This window comes from Sander vitreus, chromosome 13 (genome assembly GCF_031162955.1).
Source record: "Sander vitreus isolate 19-12246 chromosome 13, sanVit1, whole genome shotgun sequence".
Taxonomy (NCBI): domain Eukaryota; kingdom Metazoa; phylum Chordata; class Actinopteri; order Perciformes; family Percidae; genus Sander; species Sander vitreus.
This window is the reverse complement of record NC_135867.1, coordinates 18,154,738-18,175,482: the sequence shown is the minus strand read 5'-3', so window position 1 is coordinate 18,175,482 and position 20,745 is coordinate 18,154,738. Positions and strand designations below refer to the sequence as shown.

General features: G+C 42.2%; 1 protein-coding gene across 6 annotated transcripts in view; it reads right to left on the bottom strand.

The window, feature by feature from the left end:
• phldb1a (pleckstrin homology-like domain, family B, member 1a) overlaps positions 1–20,745 on the bottom strand; it is a 29,587-nt gene that overhangs the window by 7,843 nt on the left and 999 nt on the right. For 2 of the 6 annotated variants that reach the window (XM_078266051.1, XM_078266052.1), the window contains exons 2-17: positions 16,520–16,618; positions 15,658–15,781; positions 14,589–14,759; positions 12,707–12,826; positions 10,610–11,691; positions 6,912–7,148; positions 6,664–6,789; positions 6,349–6,486; positions 5,554–5,682; positions 4,484–4,639; positions 4,279–4,389; positions 4,067–4,156; positions 1,879–1,977; positions 1,715–1,793; positions 1,336–1,480; positions 895–985 (exon numbers count right to left, since the gene is read on the bottom strand). In XM_078266051.1, the coding sequence (XP_078122177.1) occupies positions 895–985; positions 1,336–1,480; positions 1,715–1,793; positions 1,879–1,977; positions 4,067–4,156; positions 4,279–4,389; positions 4,484–4,639; positions 5,554–5,682; positions 6,349–6,486; positions 6,664–6,789; positions 6,912–7,148; positions 10,610–11,691; positions 12,707–12,826; positions 14,589–14,759; positions 15,658–15,781; positions 16,520–16,579 (2,958 nt within the window). In that variant the 5' untranslated portion in view covers positions 16,580–16,618. Of the gene's footprint in view, positions 1–894; positions 986–1,335; positions 1,481–1,714; positions 1,794–1,878; positions 1,978–2,537; positions 2,679–2,893; positions 3,053–3,260; positions 3,384–3,818; positions 3,951–4,066; positions 4,157–4,278; positions 4,390–4,483; positions 4,640–5,553; positions 5,683–6,348; positions 6,487–6,663; positions 6,790–6,911; positions 7,149–10,609; positions 11,692–12,706; positions 12,827–14,588; positions 14,760–15,657; positions 15,782–16,519; positions 16,619–18,665; positions 18,776–20,745 lie in introns of those variants that run through there. The other 4 variants (XM_078266054.1, XM_078266049.1, XM_078266050.1 and 1 more) reach the window with 4 other exon arrangements.

Here is a 20,745-nt window from a genome sequence, read left to right as displayed (position 1 = left end):
ACAGGAGAAACATGATACTCCTGCGGTAATTCAAATGTATTGCTCATCAACATTCAGGGGCAGTGGTATGTTTGGTGATATGATCATATCATGTTATTGTTTTACAAAATCTTCACAAAAATGAATGGATTCATTCCTTTTTTAATGAAATATACAACAGTGGAACATAATCAAAGTTTATTGGATTGAACATCAATTTGACTATTTCAAATTTGAATACATTTGCCATATCATGACATACTGTATGTTGTATGATTTATCCATATTGCTCAGCCCTATCTCCAGCTACAAAATGTGGAGCCATTAAAAATAATTATTTGTTTTTATGGGAATCCTTGGCTGCAATGCCAGAAACATAAATATGACTTTTGAGAGTGCAGATCCATTTTATACTGACTAGCCTACTAAAGAACAGCTTAAATGTGTTTTATTAGTACGGCATTCGATACGCAAGAGGTGAGGTGATAAGGTTTATCAGTTGAAACTAAGGCTGTAACTATTATTTTCATTATTGATTAATGTGCCAATTATTCTCTTGATTAATCAATATATCTCTTTGTTTTAAGTTTGTATAGTTGTTTAAGTGTTAGAAAATTGTTAGGATATACTATCCCGCATCCCACGAAGATGTATTTAACAGTCCAAATCCCAAAGACAGTTCAGTTTTATATTAGAAAACCAGGACATTTTTTTTAAATTTTTGCTTGAAAAATGACTGAAATCATTAATTGATTATCATAAAAGTTGCTGGTCGATTTTCTGTTGATGGCCTTAATGACTAATTGTGTTGAAAGGTGAAATGAACTTGGAGGAGATGAAGTATAGGAAGTGAGGGGAAAACGGATGATTACGTCACAACATAACACAGTTGCAGCACTAAAGCCGAGCACTCACTCGGTTCTCCATCAGCCTGGCTTTCTCCTGCTGCGCCTCCCTTAACATCTTCTCCATCTCTTCTATCCTCTGGGCCTCTAACCCGCAGGCACTACAACACACAGAGGGAAGGAGTGTCTGATGACGGCTGTGGCAAGGCTTGGGATGGAAAAAAGTAAACAGACATGCCTGGAAACCAAACACTGAAGACAAAAAAGGTGGCGACAAATGTTTCTTCATGAGCAGCAGTAAACTGAGTCTTTGTACTCCTAACTTTATCAAAACACTGAAAACTTGAAGAGGTTGGCATGGCAACAGCCCGTGTACTAGAAGTCACAGGAGCAGACGTAATAAAACGTGTTGTCACGGGAACAAAGTGCAGTGACCCTTCTCCTGGGAGATGGGGCAGACTTGAGTGTTCCCATGGAAACAGAGCCAATTGCTAATTTTCCAGTCTCTCACCTTTCTGGGGTACAGGCGGAGTTGCCCGTGGAGACGCTGGTCTCCATGCTGTCTGAGCTCTCCAGGCTCAGGGTGTCGTACGCTTGGTTGCCACTTGGTGGCGACTGATGATGCAGAATGGAGTGATGGACTGTGGGAGACAGATCTGTGGGAGCAGATAGGGTGCAGAGTCGACAGCTGTCACAGACTTATAGCGCCCTCTACTGATAGTGTCAAGACATTGCTACTAGTTGTTTATAATCAGATCCAGAGCATGTTAAATTAAATAGACCTGACACACTGGTGATATACTTGTCCCACAGACTTATGTCATGAGTGCGTGACAGGTGAAACCCTCCAGTATCTAAATAGATGAGATGGGACTGAGGGACTCAAGTACCTTTGCTCTGCAGAGCGAGCTGCCTCCTGGGGTCCATGTCTAACGGGTTTGACATCTCTCTCAGCATTAACTGTAACCCCTGAAAAAGACATAGAAAGCATCACACATTTAACTACTTTGAAGATTTGTTTTACAATTTACATGTGCTAAACTGATGTGCTCACCTTTGTGGAAGCATTTTTCTCATGAGCAGCACCACTGGAGTGTGGCAGTGTGCATGATGCCACCTGCCCAACCTCACCATCTGACTTGGACTTCAATAGCTGAGAGAAGAAAGACAGATCTGTTCGTTGTTTCGTCACATAAGTATATTTACTCAATTACTGTACTTAAGTACAATTTTAAGGTACTTGTTCTTTACTTGAGTATTTTAATTTTATGCAACTTTATACTTCTACTCCACTACATTTGTTACTGGTCTTTTTTCTGTTTCTCACCTCTTCAGCAGAGCCCAACATTGATTGGCATTATTTGTCCTTACTAATACTGAAGCATTACGATTTATGTTAGTTAAACGTCCTTTTCCAGATTGCAGTGTTAGTTTTTTTTTATAGGAATAAACATGCTTTACTTTCAACCTGCAGAATCTAGTACCCAATTGAAGATTAGACTAATATCTGTATCTCTCATTGATAAATCGTAGCAAAGTTCCTGAAACTACAGAAAAACTACCTTGGCTTGATTTGTCCACTAGAGGGCCTCCTAGTTATAAAAATATGGATAGTGTGAAGATCAGGGGTGGGAGATAGTGTGTTGGCAATGTATCTGGCCTGCTGTTAGTGCCCTGTAGCTTAATACACAGCGAGAAGAGTGGAGAGTTTACCTGACTGTGTCTGCGTGTGGAAAAAGACTTTGCGGGCAGTGGTGGAGGACATGACTGAGGCTCTCCAGCAGCCATGATGTCCTGGTACCAGCGCTCCAGGTTAATAGGAGGCATTGCATTCCTGCTCAGCTCAGGCTGGCTCTGAGGTGATGAAAAGCATCAAGCCAAAGAGTGGAGAGGGGAGCAGTACAGCACCAGCATCAGTGGCAGAAGCATCAAGCAGGTAGAAAAGATCAACATGAAACAGTCCTTGCAGAAATAGCAGTTGTTCAGTGGATGGCTGCAATGTTGGAAAAACTGAGTGCTGTTTTTAGTTTTAAAAACAGAACCCCACCAATTAGGAAAGAATAACAAACCTGTGCAGAGAGTAAAGAGGAAGGACCACGTGCAGTTGAGTGGCATGAGAAGGTGGATTGAGAGGAGGCAAGTTGGAATGATGGAATAGAGGAAGAAGAGGAGGGATCAACTCTCTGCATCCCAAAGATCTGGCTTAACTGACTGACTGTGATGTACTCCTTCACACAGACAACCAGTCAATACAGACACATACATTTACAGAACAGGGAGAACAGAAAGTGGAGAAAAAAAAGGTTAAGAAGCCACATCTATGATAAAGATATTTTGAGATATTGTCAATGTGCATAGGTGGATTCAATATTTAGTACACTGACAAGTCATAGAAACATATCAGAGAGTATGGCAAAGAGCAGGCAGGGTGTCTACCTCACATGGCAGAGCTGGAGCTACAGCGAGGGAGAGGCAGTGGAGAGCAGCAGGGGAAGAAGAGTGAGGTTGCATAGCAGCATTTCCATACATTTTATAGACATCAGAGAGCCTGAGGTACTCCTGCAGCGACAGCCAAAAGACAGGGATAAGAAGGCTGCAGATGGCAATAGTCAACATTTAGAAAAGTCATGCAAAGATGCTCAAAGCAAAAATGTGGGCATCACAACTCACTTTGTCTTTATTTTCAAAATTAATATGGATGGCTTTACAGTTTATTCATCCCATTCCAAATTGGTTCTTTTTTGTATCGTGTAATGCTTTAATTCTTGATAGTATAACCGTACAATTTGGAGAATGTACAAACCTCAACAAACACAATATATAGAGAAAGGCAGAAACTTGACCTACCAACATACACACTGCAAGCTTGCTGTTGTTTGTCAGTATTTGCTAACACACAATCATGCCCATTATTTTTATCGTACAAACTGCAGCACAGGCATTTATTAGCCATTTGTTAGGTTTCGTTAAGAAGAGGATTTTGTCGAGATTTACCTCCTGCAGCCTAACAGCATAGAGTTCAGGGGAGGGGATGTGAGAGGAGGAGAAGGAGGTAGAGGAGGGACAGGGGCTATGAGGAGGGCCGTCCACATAAAGAAGGTCAGGTTCGCTGATGTGAAGAAAGTCCTGTTCAAAAGGTTTATCTAAAGTAAATAAAAATCCACTTGGAAGGAAGTTGTTTTTTTTCTTTGTACTTCTCCTCCAGCTTAGTAACCACAGATGGTTGTGAGGCATGACCTCACCTCTTTCATACTGCTGTTAGGCTTTGGGAAGTTTCTCCCTCCTGTCAAGGTGTGGTACTTTTTCTCCAGGGCACACAACCTGTCTTGCTCCTAAAAAGCAAAACCAGCAAGGACATAGAGGCACTTTCACAGTTTGCCATGCATCACTATTATGAAATAAATATACGCATACTGTGTAGGTAGTTAAGGGGTATTTACAGTGAAAGGCTAACCTTGTGTAGCAGCTGCAGAGTCACTGTCCTGTCCTTAGCAATCCTCTCACAGTCTTGAGCCGCCTGTAGCCCCAGCTGCTTTACCTGAGCTTCCATAGTGGCCATCTTCTCCTGCAAATCAACCAGTGTCTTAATGTCACGCTGACATACAATTTCACGTTGGTGATAATATTTTATGTGTTTTCTGCTACACATGTACCCCTACCTTCCTCTTGGCCACGCTGCAGTGATACTCGGCTCGCTCTTGGAGAAGCTGTGAGCTATGAGTCTCCTTCTTCTCCTCCAGACTGCTCTCCTCCTCCAGCTGGCAGAACTCCAGCTCCTCAAACTGCTTGGTCCCGGACTCCAGAGCTTCAGCTTTCTGTCCACAGACAAATATACACGCAGGTTTGAAATCAATTAGAGTTATCAAAAGATAAGGCTGGCAATATTATATGTTTCTTATTCTTAACAAAACCCCATGAAAAGACTAAAACCAACAATGATTAACCATATTGTCTGTGTATCCAAAGCTTGATATATCTTAGTACCCCCCTGGGTTTCCCTTTCCAATTCATCTGTGGTTGAAAATATTCACCAACAAAAGCACTATTCCTGTTTGAGTAATGTTTGCTAAAAGCTACAGTGCTCAATTGTTTTAGAAAATCCATTAGCCTTTAAAAGTTATATTGAAGATAGATCGATTTACGTCTTCAGTAGTCTTTTCAAGTGCCACAGACAGGCTGGAGAGTCCGGAAAGTATTTAGAGATGGAAGAACACATTCTTGGTTTTGGTGTTTTCATGGAATTTGTTCACAGTAAGAAAAATATACAAAAATACCAGCCTTATCCTTTAATTTCTATGATGAAGTCAAATCTGCCAATAATCTGCCTGTAAACATAATGTGTGCGTATGTGACTTGAATTATTCATGGTAAAGTGCATGCAAACTTTTAGAGAAAAGCTGTTAATGACATTAACTAATTCCATTTGACATTTCAAGCATCCAGAATGAGGGAACAGCAGAGATTAAGCAACAGTCTAAAATTGCTGCTGGAGTAGCAAAAGCTTTGCTTACTGTATAGTTACACTGATAACCTTATATGTTTAGATCATGAAGGGCAACAGCAGAAAAAGAGGAAATGCACAGACTGCAGATTTATTAGTAGCTCTGAGTGCTCAAAACAGAGTCAGTGTTACGTCTGCAGCCCTTTCTGTGCAGATCATACAGAACTGTGGTATTTGGTATATTATAACTCACTGTTGCCAGCCAGTGGGCTGCGTGAGAACACTGACCCTGCTGAGCTGCTCCTGTAACTGTTCCCTTAGAGACAAGGGGCACTTATCAAACTGCCTCTTCAGCTCATTGTACTCATTCCTCTGCTTTTCCAGGGCCTTCCGCTCAGCCGACACATTAGCCCTCCCCTAAAAACACATAAAAAACACACACATACGCACGATTGGGACCGCATTCACACGCACACACACACACACACACACACACACACACACACACACACACACACACACACCACCCCAGGGAGAAACAAAAAAAAAAGAAAATCACAGACAACTCAAATCCATGCAGCCAAGCTTTAAAGCTAACAGGCCAAGCAGTTAAAGTATTAGAGGATTGAAGCAGAGGTTAGGTTGGCTTGGTTAGGAGGTTAGGTGTGTTAGGGGTTGCAATGCTTCACACATTTGTTAAAATGAGAGAAAAATAAAAAGGTATATGCACATCTGAATCAACCTTTAAGTGTTGGTCACATCAAGCTAAAAGCCTAATACATGTAGGAAGATTTCAGCTGTTGTTGTCTTTGTCTTTTTTAACACAAAAACTGTTGGACACTTCAGACAGAGAAGACAGTTTGTGCTTTGTGTTTTAGGACCAACAGCTAATAAATAAGCAGTGCGTGTCAGTTGAGATCTGAGAAAAATGTATCTAGACAGTTTACACATTCGGGAAGAAGTGAGTTTTTAAAAACAAACACACATGTTCCAGAACATTCACGTGCAAACTATATGTATAAGACCAACGGCTTTGAGCAAACTGTCAGTATTTACTGTATCACATTGTTTCTGGGTGCCCACCTTGTCCTTCTCTTTCTGGGTGGCCTTGTCCAGCTTGCTGAGTTTGAGCTGCAGCTGAGAGAGGATTTCATTTTCAGCCTCCACCTGCTCCTGCTCTGCCCGCCTCTCTGCCTGCAGCAGGGCTTGCTCCATCTCCACCTACAGACAAATATGGAGTCAGAGTCTCTAAACCACCAAGTGTTGTCGAGCTAAATAAATATACTTTTAGCTTCCACTCCTCTCACTATCAAGATGGATCTAATAGTGCCCAAGCTAAAGTGTGTATGTGTGTGTGTGCGTGCGTGCGTGCGTGCGTGCGTGTGTGTGTGTTTTGACCTCCTGTTTGGTCTCTTGTAGCTGCAGCTCCAGTTCACTGACTCTGTACTTCAAGTCATCAACCCTGGCCAGGATCCTGCTCCTCTCCTCCTCCAGGTACACCTGCTCCTGACCGGCTAACAGCTCCTTACACAGAAGGCACATTTATATGTCTAAAACACTTTGTTATAAGATTCCTATTAACACGAAAACACAGATAACGTAAGCTAATGATTAAGGACTAATGTCCTCAAGAATGCGTTTAATACCTCTTGATGTGTGCTCTCTGTGCTGCTAGACTCCTCTCTCTGGGTCTCCTCATCGTTCTCTCTCACCCTCTGAGGTCTGTCTACTCCCTGAAGGGACATCCCTCCTGCTGTGTCGGAGCAGGTTCCTCTAGCGCCCCCCAGCAGCCCACTCCTCACCACCTCAGCCAGCTCCGCAGCACTGTCCTCGTGATTATAGTCTGCACACAGATTGAGGATGGTCTCCAGCCTCTGTCGCTCCTACAGAAGAGATGTGGGACGTAAGCATGCCTGCCCTACATTATGGATCATATTGCAGATTAACTGCAAGTGTCCTTGTGTGACATTGTCCCATTTAGGCAGCTGTCCCTCAGCCACCGGCACGGGACAACTGTAACCTGATAGCAGGAGGGCCGAAGCTGATGTAGTTTGTCTCTCAGGAGGGCGTTCATAGTAAAACCTGTCAGAGCTAGAGTTGTTTATGAGAACAGAATCTGACAGACTGTGATAACTGTAAGAAGAATATATGAAAGACATTGGTGAGTTTTGGTTGCTGGTATTACGCTACACCAGTTGTCATTTGTTTTTTACTTTCTGATTAGAGATGCTCTAGCTCTTTTATATTTTTTTTAAAGATTCTTCTTTATTTTTTCTTCATTGTGTTTTGTATTCATGTGCCACATGGTTCTAGCTTGTGGCCAGTCAGTTGTCTCCCATCACTCCAAACAATGGGATGCTTGCTTTAATCAACCAAAATAAGAGCGCAGAATGTAAAACAATAATTAGGAATCTGGCAAGACTGGGAACAATTGCGCCTGATGTGTAGTATTGTTGTGTCCACAACCACCACCCCACTTTTGTCTGGTATTTTAATAATTCAGGCTGTTAAATCAACCACATCAAGTCTGTCATGATCATTGCTTTTAAAGGGAAGATTTATTTAGACAGCTGTTTATGCTGTTTGCCTAGTTCATTCCTTGACTTCAGACTTCTGAGTAGTTTATGTGAGGAATGGACATATAGAGAAATATAAAGCTACAATGAACCAAATATTTTTGATTTAACAGATTTTAACCGTTAACATTTAAAGAAAAAGTTTAGCATTTTGGAAAATACGCGTATTTGCTTTCTTGCCGAGAGTTGGATGAGAAGATCCATAACATCCTTATATTTGTCTGTTAAATTGAAGGCTACAGCCAGCAGCTGGTTAGCTTAGCACAAAGACTGGAAACAGGGGGAAACAGTTAGCCTGGTTCTATCTGAAGGCTAAAAAAATCTGCCAACCAGCACCTCTAAAGCTCACTAATTAATGTGTTACATAATATGTTATGGTATGTTATATCAGGTAGATTTTGTAACAGACACAAATGAGAGTGGTGTCGACCCTCTCATCTAACTCTCTGCAAGAAAGTGAACACCAGTAAAGTTATCTTCCAAAATGTTGAACTTTTGCTTTAACTTGACAATGCAGGTCATCTGGTTTGCTGTTGCTGTTTGCAATTGAAATAAAATAGAAATCCCCTCAATTAACCAGAACCTCCTCAAAAATAGAAATATTTAAACCAACAGTTTGGCCTCATCCCAGTAAAATGTATGCTAAAATTAACTTTTCTATCACATCTCTTCCTCTCCAGTGATGTACTTTACTTTTGTTGAGAGAAAAACTGCGGCATGGGAGTAGCAATATCCATGTATGTAGGTTGGGTTCAGTAAAGTGAGATTAAAAAAACAACAAATCCTGCATAGCTGTGCCAACTGTGCTAAGCGAGCAGTGTGCCAAATGTAGGGCATTCATTTCACTGAGAGGAAATCCTCTCTTTGTCTCTCTCATCTATAGGTCTATCATTTGTGTGTGCTTCTTTCAAGGCTGCAATACCAACAAACCAAGAGCCTTGTCCATGACCCTAAACATAGTTCACCGCATAAGCTGGTTTGTTATTAAAATGTATATTTTAACACAACTGCATCAGAAATAACAGGTGCCCTGATATGGAGTTTCAGCGCTTATAATGCTGAGCCCCTTTAAAGAAGTCAAAATTAATCTGACATTTTAGGAAATACACTTATTCGCTTTCTTCCAGAGGGTTAACCAGATGAGAAGATCGAACTAATCCTAACCGGACAGAGTGGTATCAATCTTCTCATTTAACTCTCGGCAAGAAAGTGAATACGCAAATCTCGCAGAATGTCAAACTATTCCTTTAACAGGGGTCTTGATATCATCCATTCCTGGAGCTCCATCCACCTCTACATGCTTTGTCCCATGGGATGTTAATGAGGTAATTTACTGTTAATTGTGTCTTTTTTCACACATTGGTTATCTACATTCATGTGTGTGTCCTACGTGTATGCAGCTGTGCACATATCTAACCGTATATATATACACATACAGTAAGCCTGATTATCAGCATTCCACACCAGCAACATAGCATAACATAGCCAGAAATCACTGAAAACCTGGAAACGTCAGCCAACCATGAACACATTTACAGCTAGATGATTGTACTGTATCTGTATGGTTGTGTGGGCTAGACTACCAAGCTTGATTTTCAGGGTGGTGATTAAAAAAATAAATAGCATTTGCATGTGAGCTTTCCAGCTGTTTAGCTTTCCAACCACCATATGCATGCAGCATAATATCAATGTCTGGAGGAAATTCCAAATATGGATAACGAGCAAAAACACTAATCAACACGCCATTGGGCTAAGAAATATCTTTTCTTTATCTGTTGATGTATTTGCAAAGGCATTGGCTTAAATTATCTACACACACTGGATGACTCAACACAAACATGCACATACTGTCTCCAAAGCAGTCAAACCCCTATCAGTGCAACTCAGATGCGTGTTGTCGGTAACTCTGTTGTTTGTTACCAGAAACCTTTTGGTTCCTGAAATAGTCTGTGAACATGGAGGTCCAGGAACCCCCACCCCCTCCTCTCCCTATGGTCCCTTCAGCTGTCAGAAGCAGGCTGTGGTGGGGGTCTAAAGAATGGTGAGGGGGCTGGTGGGTGTGGACTGTGGATGGATAACAAGTATGCAGTCTATGAGCTAGTGTGGTTGGGTACGAATGAGAAAGAGCCTTCAGTCAAGCACAGGCAGCTTTGAAAGTAAAAGCGACTCGTCCTTTTGATAAATATAGTGTTGAGCAATAAGCAGCCGCGCCCTCTGCTCTGGACCTTAAGACTTGTAGAGGAATGCTCACCCCGTGTTACTCGGGCCACATGGGCTGACGATGCCAGTAATGCTCCGGGGAGATGAGCTAGTGGCTGTACGCCAGGAGATTTAGACAAGATATCTGAATGCAGACATGGTGTCTGGCATGCCAGCAGCCTCAGTACCTTCACTTAACTGTCACACGTGTTTGGTGCTCTGTGTCTGTTGGTTGTTTAAAAAAATGTTTTTGCCAACAGTCTCCACGTCCGGATACAGCTGTGGCTCTGTACTTCTCAGCTTGTTATGATATTTTCCCCATAATTTGCCAAAAAATGTATTATTGCAGAGTTTTAAAGTATTTTTTTTTAAAGTATGTAACAATCCTGCCGGTCCACAGGATATAGAATAAACAAACCAGTCAAAAAGGATAAACCAGAGCAGCATGACTCTTTATGACTTCCTGAGTGAAGTCCACATCAGCATCCAGATTTGGACTAAGCCTATCATGGTAAAGTTATTGTATACTCTTATATCTACGTATTAAGTCATAAATGTTGATCACTTACCAGTTTCTCCATTTCCTGCTCACGCAGCCTCTCCTCTCTCTGCCAGCGGTGGTATTCCAGCAACTCGTCCTCATTGTCATTGATCTCAGAGATGCTGTTTTTGCGTTCTCGGGTATATGGTTTTATAAGACTCTGCTCCTTGCTGGAGGATCCTGCCATGGTCATGCAGGAGGTCTTTCTTGTCCTATGAGGGCTAGTAAGAGGAGATGAACCAGACCGAGAACCCAGGCCTGACATTATGCCACTTCCCGGGCCGGCCTTCAACTGCCTGCCTCCAGGCTCCTTCTCCAGCCCAGAGAGTGGTGATGGACCCTGGGCATACATTGCCCTTATGGCTTCTGCTTTTGAAGTAGTTGTGAGTTTGAGTTGGCCCTGGGGCCCATCTGGGCTGGGTTTGATGGTGAAGCCCTGTGAGGCAAGGGAGGAAGCCGAGCCCTGCGATCCTGGAGTCCCTCTGCAGGACATGTAAGGGCTGAGAGGAGGATGTTCTCTCAAGCTGGTGGCCCCAATCGGCTCTGGAGTCCTGAGCCTTTGAGGGGCTTCTACATGAGAGAGGTGCTGATCTCGCATAGGACTGGGGGATCTCTTCTGTAGGGAAGAACCTCTTACTCGAGGGCTGGATGGAGCTGTTGGGGAAAATTTGACAGGGCATGGTTTGTGGCTAAGGTTAGAGTTTTCTGGGCCCTGTCCTGACGTGGCCTCTGCTCTTACGTTCCTACGACGCTTTGGGCTCTCCTGGGCCCTTTGACCACCAGTAGTACTGCTTGAGGCCACAGAGACTGAGGTCCGTGGATGGGGGACAGGAGAGTGTTCAGTATGAGTAGACCGCGCAGGTACTGGAGGGGTTTTGCTGCTGAGGTTCTGACCCAGAAAGCTGCTGCTGTTTTCATAAATGGAGTCCTTTGTCATGGAGGTGTTTCTCCCATTGAGCATGTTTGGAGGAGAGGGCTGATGAATATGCTGTTTACCAGATCCAGCCTTCAACACCAAAGAATCCTGGAAGTTCTTTGCTATGTTGTTGATTTTGGAGTCGCCGTTGCTCGAAAAAGACTGATGGTTCCCGTTCAGGACACTGTGAGAGTCTGTAAAGGGAGACAGAAACACTTGTGCATGAGCATTCCTGCTGAATAAAGGAAGAGGTCACTTAAAAAGACAGTTGCAAAAACATACATAAACAAACGCAGTGGGAGGGATCTGTCCTGTGTAGCCCTTAAAAGGACAAATACACATGCCTGAACACACACAGTGTCCCGGTGGCCCACTTTTAATAGTGATAAATGTCTCACAGCCCATACTCTCCTTTAGGAACCAAACCCATGGGGATGTTGTGCTCCTCAGTTGTGTTGTAATCCTACAGAGATCTGGAGCTGCTAAATATAACCGCTGCAGCGATGTACCTCATTCAGAGCAGATGAAATCAGGGCCTGGTCAGGAAAGAGTAGGCCATACACACTGGGCAGGGTGTGGTGGCGCTTACTGTACAGTTCAGGCCAAACCAATAAGGTCAGAGGAGAATGGATTCTAAATATCATCGACAGCATGAGCCAACAGTCAAAGCCATTAATGGGCCAGAACAATGTAACATGATCTGAATGTAACTGTAAAAAGAAAGGTTACAACAATCCTTTGTCACAATGGGGTCACACCTTGAGCGAAAAACACAGATTTAAATGAACTAGATCACAATGTAGGCCACAGATAATTAGCCCTGAACAAGCTATTTCTGCACCCTGTCAAGGATAATGACCAATGTTTCAGTGTGACACCAAGACCAACTGTGCGGGAGATATGAAAACCAAGAGCTGTTCAAATTGGTATCAAATTTGAGTAGAATAAAACAAACCCAACCTACTGCTTACTGTATGCTATCTCAGTAACCATTTGTTAGGATGTCCTAAACCCAAATGTGACTATAGTATCTATTAGCCCAAAGCATTTGCTCTGCCCAGAATAGCTACTGAGGAAACTGTACAACCTTCATTCACACCAGCTTATTTCTGGGTCCCTGATGATTAGTTATTATTACTAACTGCATGCTCTAAGCATGAACACAATCTGGCCCTAGGTGTTGTAAAATTATCCAAGCAGGTCATTTACCTGTTGTTCTTGTGGTACTAAGTCCTTGGCTCCCTCCAGGTAGCATGCTCTTCATCCGCAGGGCCTCCTCTGGATGGTTGAAGCGGAAAAAGACAGACTGACCAAAACACAGCATGCACCCTACCAGGAGAGAAGACCATGTAGGTAGAAAGTTGTCAGTGATGAGTTAGTTAACATCTTCATATAGCAAAAGTAAAAACACCACCATAACTACATTTCTACAAAAGATTTTACTGACTGGTTGATACCACCCATAAATGATTGCCGATGCAGGGTTGTTGCTTTTTTTTCTTCATATTCAGCACTACTAACTGTCAGCTTGACAGCATTATATAATCAATACAAATCTTTGTCAATTTTTGTTTTTTAAAGTGTGACACAGTCATGGCAAAGAGCTCAAAATATCTACTATTGTTCATTTGTCCTGTAGTCAACTACAGAATTTGGTCAATAACAGGAAGTGTATTGACTGTTTACTTGACTTTAATAAATTGTCTAGTTTAACTCACGTGTAATTAACCAGTAAGTGAAATCAACTCCTTCTCATTGCCTTGCATTTTCAGTGGCTCTCAAGAACGCCTGGTACACTCCCAGAAGTTTTGTTTCCAGTTCTGGATATTCCACAGAAAGTTTAACATTTATTTCATTCTTCAAAGTGAAGTCAAAGGTCCATATGGCTGCAACATTGTTCCTTATGATATAAATGGAGCCGTTTCCTCCATTCCCGGGTTGTTTAATTCAGCCCACATGACAGTCCTTTGAATGAAGCAAAGCCTGAAGAATTCTTGCTCAGCAGCTGCTGCCTCCACACACGCTGGCTGATCACCCGGCTTCAAATGGCATTCTGGTGTAGCTGCTGGCTTGGATCCCATGGAAAGGGGACTGAGGGGGGCGGGACTGTTGTGCCTTTTTTATGGCAGGTATGCATATTACTGGAAGGACGTGGGACTGTTTTGTTGTTGTGAAGTTAGACAGTGCTGTGTCCACTTTTCCTTTTGTGTATTTAATACTCAACATAACCTAGTTTATGTATGAGTATGTAATACTGCAATGCAATTACATGCAATAAGTCATCTGACTGTACATTAGTGTGATTTCACCAATAAGTGGGAGTTAAACAAGAGTCTATATAGCCATGCTAGTGGCTCATCAGTACACATCAGTACTTTGAGCTAAAGGCTAACATCAGCATGCTAACATGCTCAATGCTAAATGCTGATGTTTAGCAGGTGTAATGTTTACTATAATCAGCATCTTAGCTTAGCGTGTTAGCATGGTAACATATGTCATGTCATTAGCAGCAATTTAGCCATAAACCAAAGTAGTGGACAAATTTAAATTTTGACCTTATGACAATGCTCGATGAAATGTTAAGGGGTCACCAAACGTATTACAATTCATCCTGAGAAGGAACAAATTTCATGGCAATCTATTCAATAGTTTTTGAGACATTTCAGTTAAAACTACAAATTTCAACCTCCTGGTAGCACAATAGGAAAAGTCAGGGTATCGCCAAAGTCCTAAGGAATCATCCACAGGGGACTATGAATGTCTTTACCAAATTTTACACCAATCCATCTTGTAGATATTGAGATATTTCACTGGAAAGGTGAATATTTTGACCTGCTAATGGTGCTAGACGAAAGATCAGGGGATCACCAAAATCATTAGGATTCATCCTCTGGGCATCATGAATGTGTATACAAAATGTCATGGCAATCCATCAAACCCTTGTTGAGATATTTCTGTCTGAACCAAAGTGGTGGTTTGTTTGTTTTTTAAGACAAGTATTATACTGTATAAGCTACATACAGTAAGCTTTAAAACAGCTTTAACACCAACAATCATATGATGGCAGTCACTAAAGCTGTGACAGTGCTACCTTGTGTCAGGCGATAGGGTTTGGTGATGGGAAGGCCATCTACAGAGCACTGGTTTCCACATGGGTACAAGGTGATGCTGCCTGCTTGGTTTTCAATGTAGCAGTGCTGAGCTGCGATGCCATGGCCCTGCAGAGGGATATCTGTCCCCTCACTGCCCAGCGTGGTTCTCCCTGCAACAAGAGAAAACCTTTTCTCAGCGTCAGTTACAGGAGATCCATGTGGACCTGTGAATACTTCTGTGAAGTATTCTTAGGTTGCAGTTCGAAGTACGGGTGTCATTTTAGGGGTCAAGGCCACTTGGGCCACAAATGGAGTGATTGAATGTTGAAAAACAGGTGTTAGTCTCAAGAGGTGTGCTTAGCCTGACAGATGAAAGGCATCTTGTCAGAGGGGAATTAATATAACCATTTATTATTTTATGTGTTGTAATTTGATTATCAGTTGCCTTTACTGTATATTTCTGTCTGCTGTAACACTATTTATTCTTACGTGATAGCACAGAGATGCAGCAGAAAGAATATCCCAGAAAGCTTTTCTCTGGGGTGATACAGTCTCTTCTCTCTCTCTCTCTCTCTCTCTCTCTCTCTCTCTCTCTCTCTCTCTCTCTCTCTCTCTCTCTCTTCCTCTGTGGTGTCTAGGCTTAGTGCAAGAAAAATGGTACAAGAAAATCCCAAACAAGGGTGTAATTGCAACTGTGGAGCAGTATGAGTAACAACAAGATGGTTAAAAGGTAAGGTGTCATCGGTTTTTGTCAACTCATCACTCATGACAAGTTCTGCTGATGTGTTATGGAAGCATCTGTACGCTAACACTAACACAGATTACAGTGTAGTGCAGTCAGTATACAGATGTCTGGGCTTATACAGACTGTAGTTTACCATGTAGGTTAAAAAGATGTTGAGTTCCGCTTTTAGCTCCTCTTACAGTTGGGACATGAAGATATCTATAAAATAAGTAGTGCTTTACTTTTTATTAAAATATATCATTTTAAATTAATTAGTTCTAGTTTACATTTACAACACTGTTTTTACCCACCAATCTCAGCAAACCACACAGACACACGCTCACCTTCCAGCAGTGGTAGCAAGGTGATGGCTGTGCTCAAGCGTCCACTTCCCAAACTAACCAGGTGGGGGCGCTCTGCCTGGACTTTCAGGGACTTGCCTGTCTCAATCAGGTCTAAAGGAGTGCTCTGTCAACACAAAACCAATGGAAAAACCTTATTCCATGATCCTGAGACTATAAATTACTTTCTTCACACAACATATTGATTTTTCACATCTTAAAACTCAGTTAAGTGGGCATCAGTTTTGTACTGAATCGTTAAACCACGTGTATGAACAGCAAAGAATAGCTATTAAAATGCTCAAATAAGCTCTCCAGTATACAGTATGTACTTGATTCAAACTGTACCACAGGGTCTCATCCTAAAAATCAGTCTTTTTTTTATAATTCAATAGGATAAAGCCTCACACCTTGTATGAGCCTCATGTATAACCCAAATGTCTGTCCGCAACTGAAAGACTGAACATGATATGATTAAATTCCCTTACTTCAATTACTTGTTAGAAATAAATAGGAATATAGAAAGGGGAATAATTTGTCCATATCAGAGAGACAGAGCATAGACATGTCAAGGTTTTTACATTTAAAAGTAGTAGAATTAACATGTACTGTAAAAAGGTGAACATGCCTATTCTTACCATGAGCACTGATTGGCAGATTTATTTCTTATTTGATTTGAAGCTGATTTATTGCTACGATCTCACTTTTAAATCCTTGAAACAATCTTAAATTCTAACACAAATCATTCACTTCTCAGTTATATTGAGTATCAAGCTGACTCGCAACATGTATATAACAGTAATAAAGTCTGTTTCTCATTTAACACCCCAGTTGTAAGAGCTGTAATTGGTAAGAAATGACTCACCTGTAAGACCTGGTGAGTCTGTCTGCCATGTTCCACTTTATTCCTGCTCACACGCTCCATCTCGTCTGGACTGTCAGAATTCTCTGACACATGAAGATCCTGAAGCAAACGCACACATACACACAGAGAGAGAGAGAGGGAATGCAGGGCATGAATGGGAGCGCTGGGAATACTGCTACTACAGTTGTACTACAATGAGAACAGTGCTTCTCTTAGAAACCTCCTGCCCCACTTATAAGCCCATGTGACCAAACCATTATACTGGGCAATTGTTTCACCAGAACTAGCCAGACGAATGATCCATCAAGAAAACTGCCGTTGATTTATGCCTCGATCTAAGAAAGATTACTTACACATTTGACAACAGCCTGCTATTATCTAGGCATCATCATCACACTTGTACTTTTGAGATCTAGCAGAAGGTATGAATGAGCCTTACAGGTCACTTGCACATCAGGGGGTGAGATAACTGCTTCCTTTGAGCATGAAGAGTCACTGTGACTCATATACAACTCTTACAAACACAAACAAGCTCCATGTTCGTAGACAGATGCTGCAGATTAGATCCAGCTGTCTGCTCATCGTACGCACATCAGGCGAGAGGGGAAACAGAACCAGACAGACCTCAAACAATCACACACAGACACATAAGCAGCCCACATGACTCACCATATGTTTGCGCTAAAAGCTGGTATCCCCGTCTTTCACTATCACCCACATGGGTTGCTCATCCTGGCAGCAATTTAGTATCAGCTCAGCAAGCCAAACTGATATAGACACAACTGTTGACTATCTAGTGTCTGTTTTGTTTACCATGAGCAAACTTAAATTACTGTATATCATGTTTGACTGGTGACATGTACATGTCAGAGAAAGTCTCTTGACTTAAATGATCTGGCAATCTACAGATATGATAAACACATGGATGGGAAAGTGTTGGGCCTCCTCAAGCCTCTTAAAACAGCTTCAATGGTTAATCACATAGATTCTCTGATACTCTACTGGAGGGAAGAACAACATCTTTCTAAAAGATATTCCCTCGTTTGGTGCTTTGGTGGTGGTTGAGAGCGCTGTCTGTCAGTCCTAAATCTATTCAACTGGGTTGAAATATGGTGACTTTGAAGGCAATAGTATATGATTCACATAATTTTCATAGTCATCAAACCATTCAATAACTCATTTATTCTGCTTTTTTCCTTTAATTTCCCACCAGTCTGTAAATCAGGTAGTGACCACATCAACCCATCAGCACACTGACACACGACTGTTGCATCATAGACAAATTCTTGAGCTCTTTGTCGCTCCATGCTGACATAACTGATCAATTCAAATTCTTGAGGAAAAAAAAAATAGCCAAAAACCATCCACAGCTGCTGTGCTCCAAGTTTAGCTCCAGCTGAGACAACAGGGCGTTCTATCTGCGTCTGATGTCACTCCAGACAAAGCCGCCGCGTGAAACCACACATATCTGACAATCACGTCCAGTGTGCGAGTCTCAGAGGACCCAGTGACACGGAGAACAGACCGTCCCCTCTGTTCACCACTGACACTAGACCCCTCACGCCTCTGCTGTCAGCCCACTGGCTGTCAACAATGGCCCTCCTTGAGCCACACAGTCAGACACAGGACAGGAGAGTGGGCAGGGTAATGTGTCTCTGGCTGTCTGACTCACACACACACACACGCACACACACACACACACACACACACACACACACACACACACACACACACACACACACACGTATGTGCACACATATGCTGCTGCTCCCATAAGCCTCAATGATTTAACGAACACACCCAGGCCAGAGAATAGTTTAAGTGCTTGCAAATGCAGGGCCTTCCACTGTAACCTGTGATTATGGGGGAAGTTATGCCCTTCAGAGTTGCCATGAGCTTCTGAAAATAGCCACCGCCAGCCACAGCCACACAGTCTGGGCTGCTACTTTTAAAGAGAAATGATTTCTGCTGAGAGTGAACACTGACAAAAGAGGAACATTTGACATTTAAAATGATGAATAAAACAATAGAGTGTTATTTTATAATGGATGAGATAAAAATATGCAGGTAACAATTTATGAACACAACAGTGCTGCAAACACAGACAACAGTTTACTTACTTTACTGACAGGCATGCAGCTCTTACCATTTCTCTATTCTTACAGAGTCCAGACAACAGCTAGATCCATGCCTGAAGTGTATTAATCCATAGAGCAGTGTCCACATGATTGTTTATGTCTTGCTCCTAGCCTTCTTCATTCACTCACTGCTATTTCCCTCGTCCCAACCCCTTCTCCTCCCCATCCCGGTGCAGAGTTACAGAGGGGGACCCATAATTGGTACTGCCCTCTAAAATGTACTATTACATCTCACGAAAGAACATGTTTTTTATTGACTTTCTTTTAGTTTTTTTGGCAGATGACTAAAGACCTTCAATTCCAATTTCAAAACACCCCACATTAAGAGAGGCGTTGGGGTTCAGATCCTCCTCTGAAAGTCCCTGAGATGTATTCACTCCTACAGGATTTACATTGATTGAAAGATCAGATGGTCAGCACCAGATGATCGGAGGAGGCTGGAGACCAAACCTCTTCAATGGCGTGAGTCTCCTCAGTATTTTCTATCGGTAAAGCAGGTGTTAAGACTCTGATCCAGGAAGGAAATACAACGTGGTGTAGGAGGAGATGGAAAAGACCTTGTGTCCCCTGACTTCCTGCTCTGAGCTCTGTGCCACTGATGTAACAGACTGTAGAGCGGGTATTTCCACTCTGGAAAACTGTTGAATAACAGTTTATGATAATACGACTAAGCCTGGTGGATTATAATGTGTTCACTGTGCTTGATACATCAATGATGATGGGATAGAGAAATACTATGTTCCACAGGAAGTGAGCGAACACACATGTGAGCCATCTTTTCAGATGTCCCACCGGAACGATTTGGCCTATACAGACAGAGAGAGAGAGAGAGAGTGGGAGAAAGACTCCACTATTGATCTCTCAAGGCTTTTCCCATGGTCAGGGGCCAGAGAGGAGACGGAGGAAATGGAGCAGATGATGAGTCACTAAGGAAAATAAAAACAAACAAACAGAGGCAGCTAAGTTACCAGATGGACTTGAGGCAAAAGTCTGCAGAGAGGGTGGATGTTTGGAGTCAGTCACCCTCAGTGATGATGTGGAAGTTACAGCTGAGGGGAAGAAAAGTTGCTGAATGTCCTTTTAATTGGGGATTTCGTATGTAACGTTAGATTCCTCACTCTAGCTACAGCAAATACATACACAGCGATTTGAAAAAGATGTTGTTTGAGAAATTTTTGTGCTTTGAAAGAATTATTTAATTCTTTAAGTGCTACAAAACCCACAAATGCTTCAAATTAAGTTTGAATGAAAAGGGGGATGTATTGTTTCAATCAGCTAAACTCACCCATGTTACGAAAAGAATGTTATTATTTTGCCTTGGAGTTTAAACACATTGGTTTGAATATCCAGATGGATTAATGATCAATATTAATATCAGTTTGCCTTTGGATCTTGATTCCTAGCATATACTATGACTTTATGCAACTCTATTTCCCCTGTGTACATGGTCTTGGTTGTAAGCCTGAACTGACTCTAGAGATACCTACGCATTTAAACAGGTTTTGAGTTCTGTGGGAGGGGTGATGAATAGTTCACCACTATTAGAGTGATCGCATTGGTGTGAGGATTTTTTTCCAGCTCATGAATCGTGTGTCTGGTGGGAGGTTCGGATTGTACAGTTTGTAGTAACCCTAACCCATAGGTACACACTGTTCTATTACTGTCTAACCTGAGCAGATGTCTGTAGATAGCTGCAGGATGTCCGGACATGACAGCAGACAGGTGGAAGCATGTGAAAGTGCAGTCAGGTACAAAATGCTTGAGCAGGACCCAGTCAGATTCATTCAGCTAAAGAATATGTAGGAGTCTGATGTGAAACAGTTTTCCCCTTTCTCCTCGCATAAAGGTTACAGGGACTTCTTTGCCCTGAACCCAGTCAGAAGTGCACAGATCCTGCCTCTTCTGCTAAAATTGATAGGCAAGAAAGACCCTCATCTTGAGGAGGGAATGTGAAAAGCAACTGATTCACAGATTGGTTATACAGATTATCCTCATCTATAGCAAAGACCCAGATAGTTGCAGAACATTGTGGTGTATCATTTTTGCAACATTGTCAGAAAAAACAAAACCTATCCTGTTATTTAGCCA